At 35.4% G+C, this 17,284-nt stretch overlaps 1 protein-coding gene across 1 annotated transcript; it reads right to left on the bottom strand.

Moving 5' to 3' along the window:
- Nucleotides 1-3,178: 3,178 nt before the first annotated feature.
- Nucleotides 3,179-5,092, bottom strand: LOC121728757 (signal recognition particle 9 kDa protein). The gene is made up of 2 exons (XM_042117005.1): nt 4,813-5,092; nt 3,179-3,347 (listed from the first exon to the last, which is right to left on the bottom strand). The coding sequence occupies exons 1-2, from the start codon at nt 4,951-4,953 to the stop codon at nt 3,252-3,254; spliced, it is 237 nt and encodes a 78-aa protein (XP_041972939.1). The 5' UTR covers nt 4,954-5,092; the 3' UTR covers nt 3,179-3,251.
- Nucleotides 5,093-17,284: the final 12,192 nt, after the last annotated feature.

Raw genomic sequence — 17,284 nt, 5'->3', positions numbered from 1 at the left:
CTGTATCTTTTGATTGCGTTGGCTTAGAAGTTTGATTTTTTCACAGCTTCAAGGGACAGTAGACCTGAGTAATTGATATAAATTTCAGCTTCATACCTCCACGCGTTCCTGAGAAAAAGGGTCTTGACAGACGGACGGACGGACAGACGGACAACAAAGTGATCCTATAAGGGTTCCGTTTTTTCCTTTTGAGGTACGGAACCCTAAAAAGCAGGAAAAGGATTATTAAGCTGCGCGTCCACTGCATCGGAATCGGAGCGTACGGAGCGTCGTCATTTACGAAATGCCGATGGGGTGCGTCCACTGCATTCGGATTCCGCATCGGCGATTTTGTTATTAATGTATATGTTACGCTCAAAGACCGAAATCGCTCAATGAGCGAAACCAGCGAAACCAGAAACCAGAAAAACAAGTCGGCTGCGACATAATATATTTAGTGCAGAGTCAAAGCGCATCGAAACAAAGTATCAAAACTGAACATAGCAAATCCAACCTTAACTCCAATGCGTTAACGCACACATTTCATATATATGTTACACTCAAAGACCGAAATCGCTCAATGAGCGAAAAAATGGCTCACAACGCGTTGTGGTCACAGTGAAACAGCCACGACGCGTTCTGGCAATCGCAAAAAAACCATAACGCGATTTTTGTGTCGTGGCTGAAATGCTATTCCTTTTTCTTGATTTGTTCTTGATTGATTAATTGTCCATAGGTATGGAAGATTATATTTGAATTACCACGCATACACACGCGTACACACGCGATTTAGTAAAAGAAAAAATATTTTGTAGTACGCGTGGTAATTTAAACATAATCTTCCATACCTATGGACGATTAATCAATCAAGAACAAATCAAGAAGAAAAACGAATAGCATATCAGCCACGACACGAATTTCGCGTGTTGGTCTTTTTTTGATTGCCAGAACGCGTCGTGGCCGTTTTCATTAGAGCCACGACGCGAATTTCGCGTCGTATTAAATTCACTGTGACCACAACGCGTTGTGAGCCTTTTTTTCGCTCATTGAGTGATTTCGGTCTTTGAGTGTAACATATATATGAAATGCGTGCGTTAACGCTTTGGAGTTAAGGTTGGATTTGCTATGTTCAGTTTTGATACTTTGTTTCGATGCGCTTTGACTCTGCACTAAATATATTATGTCGCAGCTGACTGGTTTAAATAGCCGTTCAACAAACAGCTAGCCCTTTGACTGAACAACGCCATTCAATCACACGTCTAGCTTTTATATTGAATATTTTAGTCGCTCAAAACGTTCAACACTACAGCTGATTAAAAAGCCGCCATCTAATTGAAGTAGTTCAGCGCGCACCGCTGCGGTGCTAGGTGCATTTTATTTACAATATGGCGTCAACTAGCAGGTGTTTGTCGGTGTTTGTGGTTGTTTTTCGGAAAAAAGTAGTTAATAAAAGTTACAAGTGTTATTAAAGAGACAAAAATTGTAGAGGCACATACGAGTGAATCAAAATTTCAACAAATATTCGAGGAGAAATTACGAGATTATGAAATGAATGGACGCAGCCCACCGGAAAGGGGGGTTCAGGGGGCACAGCCCCCCGTCAAAACAAAAACAAACACAATCCAGAAAATCCAAAAGTTGGTTAGGTTAGGTTAGAACTTAGACCACAACACAGAGAGAGCCGAGCGAGCGCAGCGAGCGTGCTGCGGCAGCAGCCAGCGACCATCATCAAACAAAAGGGGGGCTCGGGGGGCGCAGCCTCCCGCCAAAACAAAAACAAACACAATACATAAAGTCCAAAAGTAGGTTAGGTTAGGTTAGGTTACAAAACACGCCTCAGATTTTTTTATTTTTACTTATTGCATTAAACTTTTGGTCACCCCTTAAACTTAATCCGAGAATAATCTATCAATAAAATACAAAAAAAAATCCTATTCTCCCAAATTACAATATATTAAGCTAATTGTCGCCCTAGTTAATTTGCCATTAAACCAGTTGGCTAAGCGTCATCTAGCTGTAGTGTTGAACGTTGTAGTCAACAAGTCGGCTAAACGACGTATAGCCGTGTGATTGAATGGCGTTGTTCAGTCAAAGGACTAACGGCTATTTAAACCAGTCGGCTGCGACATATATAAATTGACCCATAGACGCGGCTGCGGATGACGTCATCGGCATAAATTCCGGTCTCAGGCGCAGAAATGCCGATCCATGCACGCAGTACCATACAATTTACAAATCAATACAAAGCAACAAATCCGTACGCTCCGATTCCGATCCAGTGCACGCGCAGCTTTAGGATTATTTTCATACGGGCCACAAACATGTCTTGGTCTTGGTGTCACGGGCCGCAACAAAAATGTTTTAAGCCCTTGTGGCGGTAGTCGGTACCCACAATTCGCTTATTCCACTTGTCCTATTTAGAAGTCCTAGCTAGAATCCTACATAGGAGACTAATTAGTTCGCTTCTTATTCCACTTGTGCTAATTTAGTGACTAAATCAGTTGTCATTTTGCTCAGACGTCTTCATAATGGCTCCAGTTCTATCAAAGCAACAAAAAATTAGTCTTCTCATAGGCTTAGCTGTTGGCTCAATGAAAATAAAAATAAATAAAAGGCGAAAAAGATGGTTGAAAGAATTTTTGCTCCACGTAAAATTATGAATTATGAACTTTCTGAACTACTTGGAACCAGCCGTGTACTTGGAATAAATATATAATATACTAACAATTTTCAATGAAAATTTTTAAGTTTTACCTTGCTACACTTTTAGGTCTTCATTTTAACTTTTAAGTAATTCATACTTAGTTACTTAGATTTAGCATAGGGCTAGCATATTATAATCATAATCTATAATATTCGCTCCAAGGATAGGATGTGGAACCTATATATTCATATATGTTTAAATATATGTTTTTTAATAATATTATACTTACTAAAACAGGAATAAATTAGAAATTGAGTACTTAATAAAAAAAAAACATCAGCAATATCTTTTAAATTTATTGACCTTAAGGGCCGCGCCACACTGTACGTCATAATTACGATTTTAAACTTTATTTTCATTATTGTAATACATAGTATCGCTTGAGAAATCGCGGCAGCGAGTGGCCACGAGCAGCCACGGGCGGCCGTAGACTTCTCAAGCAATACTATGTATTTCAATAATGAAGATAAAGTTTAAAATCATATGATACTGAAAGTGCTCGCCTCGCCGCTGCCATTCAGGTGTAGCGCGGCCCTAACAGTTACAAGTACAAATCTTTTAATTCAAATTAGTTATCATTAGATGCCATATGCCTTAATAAGTTGGTAATAAATTTATCCACTTTTCGCACGTCTTGTTGAACTTCTGTCTTGTACTGAAGACACTGAAAAACAGAATTTTAAAACATTTGAAGTGAGATTCTTACATGTATGCTGATTTGTGTGAAAATGTGTTGATTTATAATCAATAACAATAATCATTAATAAAATAATATTTAGATTGACGATAATAATTAATAATAATAATCAGGATGAGCAAAGCTCAAGCTCAAAAATCAGAGTCATGTATTTTAATTTTATCACTCTTTAACTTTTATTTTATTTATTTCTTTTATTTTTAACTTAAATTATGTTATTTTATGGGTCTATTACCTGAATTAAACATCTACTTATTTATTGTTATTTATTTAAAGCGAGCGCTAGTATATCCCACAACCTGTACATTTTGTGGTCCTCTCTATGGAAAAACTATCACACCTATTAATATAATTGATTTGTGATTTAACATAGTAATTTTTATTTTTATGTAGATGACGTGTTATCATCAGTCAATGAAGGTGTGACGACGTGAGTCCTCACAAAGATTGGCTTTTAGCTAGTAATAATAAATTCTTTGTCATTGACAATAATAAATATTAGGTAAATAAAAATAAGACTCTGATAGGAATTGTGTTAACATTCTGTCATAACAATCACTCAAGAATAATTTTATCAATTAAAATATATCTCTGAGTATGTACATACAGTAGACCTGCGCAGGACCCGATCTAGCCATTTAGCTGCTCCAGGCAATGATCATTTTTGCCGCCCTTTACATATACAATAAACATATTTGTTGGGGAAAAATGGGAGGAACATTTAAGTAAAATACTCAAATATTTCCACTAGCAAATTTAAGGTAGGTTAGCTGGTAAAATTCTCAAACTTTAGTGGTGGATGGCTAGATTGGAAGATAGGAATAAGTCAATTTCGCTGCCCCTCATTTTTGCCGCTCTGGGCAAATGCCCGGCTCGCCCCCCCTTAGATCGGGCCCTGGACCTGCGTTAATTCGACAAATGTTTTGCAAGGCCATGTCAGATTAATGAATTTGTCAGATTATAGAATACTTCATACAATTTTACACATAACAATACATTAAAATCATAATGTTAAGGTTTTATCTGAATTACTACAAATAATTTTCTAAAGCTAGGTATGTACTTAACAGCAAGCTGGAATCATAACCATTGCATGCATTGTAACAAAAAATGTACGCACCTAATTAAAGAATGGGCAAAATAATGTTTATGTACCTAAATTAACCAGTGAGAGGCATATCGGATTACAAGGGGCCCCGAATTAGCCGGCGGCCGGATTAGCGAGGGTCTACCGTACCATTACTTCTATGATTGGATAACAAAGTTATAGAATTAGAGACAAAGTAAAAGAAATATTTTTTCATAAATTAACAAACAAACAGATATAAAAGGAGGATTTAGTAACTGGTCTGAGGCTAAAAACCCGTTTTATGAACTTCCACTGGTGTACTAAAGTGTTGTTTTGTCTTAGATGAATACTCGGGATTGATACCTTTTTATTATCCGTAATTTTGACCAAAAATAATCCTTTGGAATGAGAGTACTTCACACTGTATCGAGTATTTATAGGATCTCTAAGATACAACATTTCTGCTGACTTTTCGAACTCTTCCCAATTAGGTATGAAAGTCATTATTAATATATTATTTCCTATGTGTGTCACCGAAATATCTTTTACGATTTGTAAAAAAGATATCTTTTCCGTTAGCAGTTTCAACAATAGGTACTTTTTGTAAATTTTGTAAATTCGTGTTTTCTAAAATTCTAACCTATTGTCAAACGTCAAACTTCTATGACATTTATGACAACTCAGCACTCAGCAGTTTTTTTTCTTTCTTATGGCACTTCGACTATATAACCATGGCCAGTGTCGAGTATAATAATAATAATTCTTTATTTGCACATTAAAAACAAATATGATAAAAATAAAGGATTTGCGCAAATTGGCGGTCTTACCGCTACTTAACTAGCGGTTTCTTCCAGAAGTAATAATAATAATAATAATATTATAATACTCCCCACACCGGTTTCGGTGACGGTGGCCGGTTTCATTGAAACCAGACCAGGTACGCAGGAGTAATTTTATAGTGCCCAAGTGTGTGCGCAGTACACAAGAGCACTCTCTATTCCTTTACTCTCATAACCCATAGTGGCATTTTAATTGAATTTTTCGGAACGAAAAAAGTTCGGAACGGCACCTTAGATTTATTTCCACAGTTTGTCCATACTTTCGCATTTCCGCTAGTCGCCGTGCTACCGCTACAGAAGTATAAAATATATGGCGGGAAAATAATATTCTCAGCATCGTTTTTCTATATTATTGTCAGGACTCAGGTCTAAAGTCTAGTCAAAGTCTAAGTAAAAGTCGAAACATACAGTCAAGAAGTCAAGTCAGTCGATTCAATAAAGTGGTAGACGCACTAGGTACAGTCTACAGTTCGACAAGGCCATAGATAAAGTATTATACGTGGGAGAGCCAGGCTTCGGCACGAATGGGCCGGCTCGACCTGAGAAATACCACATTCTCCGAGTGTTTCGCCGAATGAGTGAGTTTACCGGAGGCCCAATCCCCTACCCTATTCCCTTCCCTACCCTCCCCTATTCCCTTCCCTTCCCATCCCTACCCTCCCCTATTACCTTATTCCCTCTTAAAAGGCCGGCAACGCACCTGCAGCTCTTCTGATGCTGCGAGTGTCCATGGGCGACGGAGTTGCTTTCCATTAGGTGACCCGTTTGCTCGTTTGCCCCATTTCATAAAAATATATATCATAGTATAGATGTAGTCTTAGCCCGTCATCGCGTGGCCATTTTGTGCTTATTTTCATACAAGTAGTGTGCGTTTATTTTCTTGAATATTTCTATTTGTCGATTATTTCGAAGCACTTTATGATACAGGAAAGAAAGTCAATTAGTTCATGATATCGAATAACTATAGTTCAAGTTATGAGAATCCGTAAGGCGTAAACACACGTAAAAAGCTATGCAATTTTTATAGCCAAATTATTAATTGATGTGACACTTTTAGCACTATTGCCTTATATAGCACGAATAAGGGATTAATAAACTTATAAATTATCTTTTTAGCTTACAAAAATACCGATTGAAAAGCCCAAAAAACGTTGTTCAAAACTTACGTATTTAATGTTAAATCCACGTGTTTGAGGCATTATTTAACCATTGTTATGGTTTATTATTTAGCGGAACCACAAAACTTAACAACATCTAGCATTAAATGTTCACTAAAAACCTTTATTAACACTTTTATTACTTGAAATATGCAGACTGACTCCTTTGTTATGTCCTAGTAAGTAGGACATAACATTACACGCTTTTGACGCTTATACACCGATATAAGGCTCTCTCCAGACGTGGGTAACATTGACGGGAGCGCTGCTGGTAAAGGAGAAGTGTCAAACGCATGTCAAAAATGACGTTTTTGTATGATAGGAGCGTTTAGTTCCTTTTCTCGCCACGTTCAAATAAAAGCCGTGTTCGTTTCATTTTTTCGCAGCTTGGCAGCTGACTGTCAACTTCATAATTGAATAAAATACTAACAATTTCTGACAGATTTTAGAACATGACACTCACACTGACACTAATTTTTTACTTTGCGCATGCGCAATGTGCATTGAAAAACGAAACGAACACGACTAATGCCATAGATAAAGTATTATAGTATACTTAGATGTAGTCTTAGCCCGTCATCGCGTGGCCATTTTGTGCTTATTTTCATACAAGTAGTGTGCGTTTATTTTCTTGAATATTTATATTTGTCGATTATTTCGAAGCACATTAAGATACAGGAAAGAAAGTCAATTAGTTCATGATATCGATTACCTAACTATAGTTCAAGTGATGAGAATCCGTAAACACACGTAAAAAGCTATGCAATTTTTATAGCCAAATTATTAATTGATGTGACATTTTTGCTACTAATGCCTTATATAGCACGAATAAGAGATTAATAAACTTATAAATTATCTTTTTAGCTTACAAAAATACCGATTAAAAACGCCCAAAAAACGTTGTTCAAAACTTACGTATATAATGTTAAATCCACGTGTTTGAGGCATTCTTTGACCGTTCTTAGGGGGGTATTACATTATCATTTATATTGGATCATTTCTATGATCATATATAGGATCCAATATATATGATCATTTGATCATATCTGCGTATTACATTATCATATTTCATTGATCCTATTTTACGTCATATGTGGTTTCAATAGCCAATGGAGAGCGCTAACGCTGACAGGTATTGATGTCAGGGTTACTAGATCTCAGAGAATTCGATTTGTCAAAAGACATCGTCATTTTTAATATGGCTTGTTTTTTGTTATTTCAGCAAGATTATCCAAGTATATAATTAGAAAAATAATTACATTACATTATATGAAACGTATTAACGAACAAGAAATTAAAAACTCTTTTTTATATTAAATAACTGGCAACACCTATTTCTATGACGGTATTGGATCCAATCTCTCAGCAAATGTCAAAAATCTATGATCAAGGAAGAAATGAATCATAAGTCTATATTACATTATCCAATATCATTGACTCAATGATCTCGGATCCAATATATATGATAATCTAATATCCCCCTTATGGTTTATTATTTAGCGGAACCACAAAACTCAACAATATCATTAAATGTTCACTAAAAACCTTTATTAACACTTTTATTAAAAGGAATATGCAGACCGACTCCTTTGTTATGTCCTAGTAAGTAGGACATAACATTACACGCTTTTGACGCTTATACACCGATATAAGGCTCTCTCCAGTCTATAGTTCCTCAATGACTTGCCTTGTCGAGCTGTACGTAACAAGAGCGTAGCTAGCACGGGGTTTCCCAGTCGATTCTTCGGAAGAAAGTAATGGCAGTTTCTTTCCCATGTCTACATATCTTATTCCCGAGCATGACACCACCATAGACTTAATATATATTATAGGTTTGTGGGCACCACCCATCGACTTGAGTTTCAGTGGACAAAGACAAGAAACTCTTTCCATAGCAACCATTAAAGCAACGGCAATTATTTTTTTTTGACATTTAGTTTCTAGGTTCTTTTTTTTTAATTACGGCTATAAAACCATGGCTAGTGTCGAGTAAATGGCGGCAAATTCAAAAAATCGACGTGTAGTAACCTTGTCTATAGCCGGAATTATAGTTTTGATCTACGAAATAGGAATAATAAAAACTAAGGAACTTTATTATTCGTAGTTTGTAGATCAAAACTATGATTCCGGCTATAGACAGGGTTGCTATACATCGATTTTTTGAATTCGCCGCCATTTATTCGACACTGGCCATGGTTTTATAGCCAAGTGCCATAATAAAAATAAAAACAGAATCAAGAAACTAAATGTCAAAAGCGGATCGTCATGCTTGACATATAGATTTTCAAAAGCGAAAGATATCGAGATACGAAAGAAACTTTTACTCCAATGTTTTTCCGGTAAAACTGTCAAAATTTAGTTTCTTTCGTTTGTCTACGTGCTTGTGCTAGCTATGCTAGTCGGACTTAAAAGTAAAAAATTATCATTTTTTTTTTCATTGAAGCTTAAGTTAAAAAATTTAAGTGCAAAACCTTTCACTCTAAACATACCACAAATTTAAAAAATAAAAAAGAAATGAGCTCAAACAAATGTTTTATTTCAATAAAAATTATTGTACATAGCTAAATAAACACAAAACAATAAAACATATTTAATCCACAAGCTTTTGTTGATTTCTTTAATATTCAATATTATAATATTACAGTACAGTTTTATGTATTTTATTTATAAATATAATAGAATAGCTGTCTATGCTACACTACTTTATTGGCTTATACAGTAAACTTTATAAGCCAATCAAGTAGAGTAGCATAGACAGCTATTCTATTACACACAGTATTATTACTTTGTTTTGTTACACTCTGTATACGACAGCTGAAATCTATCGCGCGGGCTCAGGCCAGCTTCATACCACCTCACTTGATCAGAGGATTTTCCCTTGGTGGCCGTACCACTCATAAATCATAATCCCATACCCTGTTAAGGAGATTTTAGGAGGAGAAGCTCCTAAAATCTCCTTAACAGCTATTTGCCTGCAGACTAAAATGTTGCAAACTAGTGTAATATAGGGACCTAAAAATCTGAAATGAATGAAACATTTTTTATTTACTACATTTCCATACATAAATTATTAAGTATACTGTACTTATAAGTTATAGTTAATAACCTTATGTAGGTATAATATTATTAGGCATCCATTATACGAAATCCATCTACAGGGTGTAACAAAAACAAGTGATAATACTTTAGGGTGTGTACGTGTTCCTTATAGAGAATTCACTGGGAAAGTAGCAACGCTGAAAGACCAAATTTTTTTTTCACTTTTGTATGGGGAAACTCGTGACGCTCGGGCCCTTGCCCATACAAAAGTGAAAAATTTTTTTCGTCTTTCAGAGCTGCCACTTTCACAGTAAACTCTCTACAAGGAACACGTACACACCCTAAAATATTATCACTTATTATTGGTACACACTGTATACTAATATTATAATTTATACGAAACGCTGTGCTTTCGTATAAATTATAATATTAGTATACTATATAATAATATAGTAGTTAAAGTATCTCTGTCTGTCTGTCTTGCTTTCACGCCAAAACTACTAAACCGATTGTAATGAAATTTTGTACACAGATAGTCTAAAGCCTGAGAAAGGACATAGGCTACTTTTTAACTGGAACAAAGGGTTTTAAGGGTGTGAAAATGCGTAAATTTGTTCAAATTAAGTAAGTTCCAAAAACTCACAACAGATGGTGCCAAGAGTCACCTAGATCGCGCTATCGCTTGCACACAGATAGTCTAAAGCCTGAGAAAGGACATAGGCTACTTTTTACTGAAAAAAGGGGTTGTTAGGGCGTTTGTGCACTACACGGAATTTTACCGTCCGGCGTTCTAACTTTCACGTTTGCCATATATAAATAAGGTAGGAAATCGGGATGCCGCGCCGCGCCGGATGGTAAAATTCCGTGTAGTGCACAAACGCCCTAAGGGGGTGTTTCTGCGTAAAGTTCAAATTAAGTTAGTTCCAAAAACTCATAACAGATGGCGCCAAGAGTCGCCTAGATCGCGCTATCACTTGCTCATAATATGTATTTCTATAAGAGGTGGTACCATGTTGAGTTAAGATTTTTTATTCTTTCGATTGTTATACACGTTATTAAATAACTCACCTACCACAGTGTGTGTAACACTGGCAAAATTAGAGGAACATAGGTAAAAAGGGCCACAACTTGAACTCAAGTGGGTCGGGCTGCGTGAAATTCTTTTTTATAGTTACTAAGCTCATTTAAGAAATAAAATATTGAACATAACTGGCAAGTTGACAGGTTTTTATAGCAATTATTATGCCCTAATAAGTACAAATACAATTTTTTGTTTTTTTTGTATTTGTAATAAGTCTTTTTCGATGATTGACGTTGTAAGAGTTCCTGATAAGAATGGCGTTTTAGCGGGGTGCAAGGTATGCTTAGCTCATTTCATTGTTTGGTTTTTGGAAGAACACATTGCTTACATACAAAATTAGTGATTTCCCAGCATTTGCGACAGCTAGAGCTGTAACCACGATAGAAAAAGACCTCAGGCCTAGTCAGGCCTGAGGTCTTTTTCTATCGTGGTTACAGCTCTAGCTGTCGCAAATGTTACAGTGACCGAACGGTAGGTGTGACTACCGTTCGATCAGTCAGGCCTTAGGTGTATCGGCTTCCGTGGTCCATCGTAACTTTCAACACTACAGAGAGACTGGATCTTACGTTCGGAGACGAGAACAAGGCAGATATCGGGTGACAATGGTTCAGGATGACCATTTTGTAAGGAAACAAACCTTAAGAAATCGACCTCAAACTGCTATGCAGACACGAAACCTGTCGGAACAGGTCCGAGATGCACGTGTAAGTGATCGTACAGTACAGACTTAAAGAAGTTAAATTAAACTCAAAAGTACCTGTAAGGGCACCAAAACTTGCACCGAAGAGCCAGGCTAAGATTTGCGCGTGAACATCAAAATTATCTAAGTGAGTGAAATCTTGTGCTGTACAGTGATGGGACCAAATTCTGTGTACATTTGGTTGACAAGCGATAAAGAATGTGGATAAATCGTAAGGAATGCCATAGGCCATCAAACTTAACGGAAACAGTGGCCTATGATGCAGGCTTTGTAATGGTTTGGAGTGGCATATGATTTGGAACCTGAGCTGATGATTATTGATGATGGTACTTTGACAAAGCAGGGCTATAGCACAGATATCCTGGAACTGCATGGTGTGCCTTTTACACAGTTTTAGGTAGCAACTTCAATTTTATGCGTGTCCATAGAGTAAAAAAATCGGACATTATTACCTAAACAATGCTGGCGTAGCCCAGGTGGAGAGGCCAGCGCGGTCTACGGATGTGGACCCGATTGAAGACGTGTGGCACATCAATGGGTGAACGGTACGAGTTAAAACTCCGGTCCAAAATGTGTCCAGGAGCTCGAGTTGGCGCTACTGGAGGAGTAGGAGAATGTCCCACAGGAAATGATTGACAATCAAAATGCAAGCATGTAATGGCGTATCCAGGCCCTTTTGAGATCCATAGAAGGCATTACACACTTTTAACATGGCATTTCTTTAATAAAAATTGAGAATTTAACTTAAAAACTTACTACTGAAATTTCAAAGATTTTCTTAATTTTTAATTTTTGTCGATTTTTTTCTATTTTTCACGTTTTTATGCCCTAAATTTATATAAAATTTATTTTTTAATAATCAATTAGTAAGTAAATGAATAAATATATAAAAAACAGTGAACAATTTAAAAAAAAAATGAACATTTTGTTATGTTCCTCTAATTTTGCCGGTGTGTTTAGATATCAGAAACAACAGCTTACTGCCTACTAATAATAAATACTAAATAGTTTATGGGTAAAGCTTAAGTTATGTAATGCAGCTAAGTTGTGTAAAGCTAAATAATCTTAAAAATTTGGTATAAAAAAGTTTAATTTAAAAAAAAAAAAATTAATATTATATTATGTGCACACTACACGGCTGTTTTGGGTATTTTGAATTTTGTTGACACCACGCGCTATAAACTGAAGTCCACGCAGACGAAGTCGCGGGCAACAGCTAGTTATACCATCCTACTTCCTACTAATACTATAAAGGCGAAAGTTTGTTTGGATGTATGGATGTATGGATGTGTGGATGTATGGATGTTTGTTACTCTTTCACGCAAAAACTACTGAACGGATTTTAATGAAACTTTGCAATAATATAGCTTATACATCAGAATAACACATAGGCTACAATTTTAACCGACTTTCAAAATGAGGGAGGTGTTATGTTCGTTTTCTTATGTTCAACGATTACTCCGCCGTTTGTTAACCGATTTTCAAAATTTTTCTTTTGGTATATAGGGTATCATCCCAATTTGGTATTATATTCACAAAAGATTTCATGATCGTGTATATTTAAGTAAATAAGTATAGCTTTCGATACAGATTTTTCGCGGAAAAAGTCTGTGGAAATATTCTGAAATCCAAACTTAATAGTAATTTAGCTCATTACTTTTTATTGTGCTAAAAATATAAACAATTACCAAAAAAGTGCAGTGACTTATATGAGAATCATATGAGAAAAGCGGTCACGAGTTTCCGCCGTCAACCGACCCGCGGCGTTGCCGTAGCTTAGCAACGATATCCAAGAGGCCTATACATTATAATATTTTCTATGAAATAATAATCTATCTTTTTCATATTAATATAGTTTAAGTTGTAAATTATTGAACAAATATGCAAATAATACTACGACATACTTTGTATTAGAACATGGTATGACATAGTAATGTTTTGCTTCAATTTATCAATTTACGGTTATATTTACATATTTTCACAATGGCTTACCTTTTAGACTAGGACGAGTCGGCGCATGAGTACCGAAAACTATTCCACCTCAATTTTTTATGCGATCCTCTTCAAATTGCCCTCCTGATGATATAAATGCATGTTGCCAGGGCGCAACCCGGTGTCATATTGTTTAAACAAACATTGTTTAAACAATTGCAAGGAATTGTTATTTTTCAACCGAACAATTTTTTTTTATATTCTTTATTGAAATACCAATAAAAAAGGTTCTATGTTTTTTTACGATAAAGTTAATATTTTTATAGATATTAATTTTTAAAGGTTCGAAAAACCTCAAATTTGCGTACTTTCGACCTCTGTCTTCGAAATCTGTAAAAATGTCAAAAGTCTAGCTATAGCGGTTCTTGAGATACAGCCTGGAGACATAAAGACAAACAGGCAGACAGACAACGAAATCTTAGTAAACCCTATTATTAAGACTTCTGAAATTTTCATAGATTATGTATCTTTTGCCGCTATAATAACAAATACTAAAAATAAAATAAAGTATATTATTTAAGGGGGGCTCCCATACAAGAAACGTATTTTTTTTTGGCCTTTTTTGCTCGTAATCAATAAGGGTATGCGCGCACGGGCAACTTAGTTGCTCGGCGATTTATTTGTCTCTTGATGAAGTCTAGGAGCTTGTATGAAAGTGCGCGCACGTAGCGACGCAACTCTGAGCAACTTTTTCGATGTCCAGAGCCCGCGACGCAACTGTCTCCTTCCCTATTGGTTTCTATGCAAGTGCGCGCACGGGCAACAAAAAAGTTGCCGACCGGCCAGTTGTCACTCGACCGCCGCGCCGCTGCGTTAGTTTGTGTGTACTTGCAGCAATGAGTTTCTAAAATACTAGAGTAGCAATAGCAACGTCTTACAAAATATTCTCAGAAATGCGTAACCACTTGATAGCTCAAAAGACAATGTCAATTCATAATGTTATTGTGTCATTATGTAGGTCAGATATGTCTGCAGACATCTTCGAAGTGGCAACGCGTTGCTGCCGTAAACTGCCAATCTAGTAAGATTCTGCACAGTTCATCGAAACTTTCGACACTCATTCTAAAGTAACTAAAATTTTTTCTTGGGTATGCTCTCAATTTCATAAAACTAGTATAAAATTTCCCGAGAATCAGCCGATCGCTCCATAGTGGATGCACCCAATATTCTATTTTTCGACGCTTTCTTCGGTTTTTATAGCGAGTGCCACGACCACAGCCTTCTCGACCAAATCCATGTTGATCAATACTGTCAAGAAAAAAACTGAAAAAAGTCGGGTTGCTGTCGCTCTCGTGCGCGCACCCCGGCGACATGGCAATTATTTTTTCGAAAGAGACAAATAAATCGCCGAGCAACTAAGTTGCCCGTGCGCGCATGGTCTTATAGTAACAGTTAGGCACTTGAAATTTTCACAAAATCCTTAATTATATTTGTACTTTAATAATTAATAACAAAATTAAAATAAAGTAATTGTTTAAGGGGGGCTCCCATACAAAAACACAATTTTTTGTCTACTTTTGCTAAGATAAAAAAAAGATATAAACAATGAATTTTTTTGAAATCTCTATTAACAATATTATTAACTATTGTATATAGAATTTAAAAATATATATTACTTTGACATTATTATTTTTTTAAATATATTTTTCATTGGTTGAAAGTACCCAAATTTGAGGTTTTTCGAACCTTTAAAAATTCATATCTTTAAAAATAATAACTTTATCGTAAAAAGTCATAAAACCTTTTTTATTGGTATTTCAATAAAGAATATAAAAAAAATTTGTTCGGTTGAAAAATAACAATTCCTTGCAATTGTTTAAACAATGTTTGTTTAAACAATATGGCACCGGGTTGCGCCCTGGCAACATGCATTTATATCATCAGGAGGGCAATTTGAAGAGGATCGCATAAAAAAATTGAGGTGGAATAGTTTTCGGTACTCATGCGCCGACTCGTGCTAGTCTATTACGTTTTCCAATAATTAATCCACTTAATTTAGAATTTTTGTAGGAGTTGCTACAAAATAATGAGGCATTTTCATTTATATTTTTTAATTTTAACAATTTAAACTAGATGGCGTAAGGATAGACACTTCTAGATTTTCTAACCTGCACAAATTTAGCACCCCATCGAAGGATTTTTGAAATCAAAATGACCTTAATCGATAGGTCTACGTTAGGTCCGTATAGGTCTGTAGTGGGAACTGCTAAATCTGTATTAAAGTCAATTTATATTATTTTAATAAATATTTAAAAAAATATTTATTAAAAAACTATATAATAGGTGACCTAACAAAAATTATTGTGGACCTATACAGACCTAACGATATAGAATGCAATAATATAAAAAATAATAAGGGTTTAGATGAGATGCTAAGATGCAATTTTTTTTTACAAAATTTAAAAAATTATTCATTAAAAAACTATAGGCGACCTAACAAAAATTATTGTGGACCTATACAGACCTAACGATAAAGAATGCAAAAATATAAAAATTAATCAGTTTCGGCTGAGATGAGGTGCTAAGATACCATTTTTTTTTTGCAAAATTTAAAAAAAATATTTATTAAAAAACTATAGGGGACCTAACGAAAATTATGGTGGACCTATATGGACCTAAAGTAGACCTATCGATTAAGGTCATTTTGATTTCAAAAATCCTTTGTTGGGGTGCTAAATTTGTGCAGGTGATTTTCTACTGGTTCCTCACCGATCTGAAATTATCTCCAGGTTGGCATCACAGACTACATATGGGTCGTGTTTCCAAAAAATATCAGTGTACTGTCAAGTGTGACATAAATCAAAATATCTTAAACCTAGTTTTCGTTAGCATAATATTTAATATAAAACTGTATGTATTTATGCATTCCCATATATTACTATGTTTTTTTGCTTCGTCCCTCTAGTTTAAATTTCACGAAGAGCATACTCCTAAGCGTTCATTGGCCTAAGCGATTAGGCCAGTAAACCGGTAACGCTTTAGGAACACGCTAACATAATAATATAATACTTGTCAAACTGAAAACTGACAACCAAAGAGTTTTGGCGGGCATGTCACTTTCAAGCTTCTTCTACTTTTTATTGTTGGTGTGGTTTTTATTATTTTTTCCCAAATTGTGTTAATTGGGTTTTTGATGTTCATTATTGCCTATTGGTAAAATATTGGCCATTACAGTCTGTCAAGAAAATTAAGAAATTAAAAAGTGGCAACATCGTAGTTTCATCCCTTTTTCTTAGATTAATTTGAAAGGGATGACACGACGATGTTGCCACTTTTTAATTTCTTCAGTTTCTCGACAGACAATAAATATCCGTTATCTTGCACAAATGCAGGTAAGATGTATAATTCCTGTGACATTTGGTATGCATATCGGTAAATAGGGCTATTTCTTCCGTAAGATTTAGCTAAAACATCGTTATAAATAATAACTTTATTATCCTATTCATTGGAATATTATTGCGTCTTTTTCAAATTGAATTGTATCAAGTTTTACATTCTTTTGCCCAGTTTTGTAGTAATTATTGGCGCAGATTACACGCGTCAGTATTATTGATGATACGAGAATCACGCGATCCACGCGAATCACAAGTACTGAAGCGCCCTATTATACGGTCAATATTATCACCGTCAGTACACAGGTGAAATCGCTAGAGGAAGGTCGTCTCGTACGTTTTTTTTTTTATAAGAGAAAAGCAGTAAAAGCAATAATTACTCACATGCGCATTAGAAACTAAACGCATGCAAAACAAGACCGATTATTGTTTATTATTATTATCTATCTTATATTGTATTTAAACATGTTTCGGATTCCATGAAAATGGGTATGTTAATCTATAATAATAAAATATAATTACTCATGGGAGGACGGAGGTACATAGAAGCACAGATTAATATAGAAAAAGCAACACTGATCTCAATTTATACTAGTTATAATACAGGTAGAGAAGCAAGCATAGAACTTAGAAGTTAGAACGTGGTTAGAACTGACTACGGAGCTGAGCACCTCTTGCATTTCAAAATGTACATA

This window comes from Aricia agestis, chromosome 7 (genome assembly GCF_905147365.1).
Source record: "Aricia agestis chromosome 7, ilAriAges1.1, whole genome shotgun sequence".
NCBI lineage: Eukaryota > Metazoa > Arthropoda > Insecta > Lepidoptera > Lycaenidae > Aricia > Aricia agestis.
The sequence above is the reverse complement of the archived record's forward strand: the minus strand, read 5'-3'. Positions and strand labels throughout refer to the sequence as shown.

Bases quoted from the DNA above. Each gene is read 5' to 3' on its own strand.
- LOC121728757 (XM_042117005.1), bottom strand. From the start codon at position 4,953: ATGACTTTCATACCTAATTGGGAAGAGTTCGAAAAGTCAGCAGAAATG. The intron at 3,348-4,812 runs GTATCAATCCCG...TCTGTTTTTCAG, and splicing joins AAATTACGGATAATAAAAAG to TGTCTTCAGTACAAGACAGA.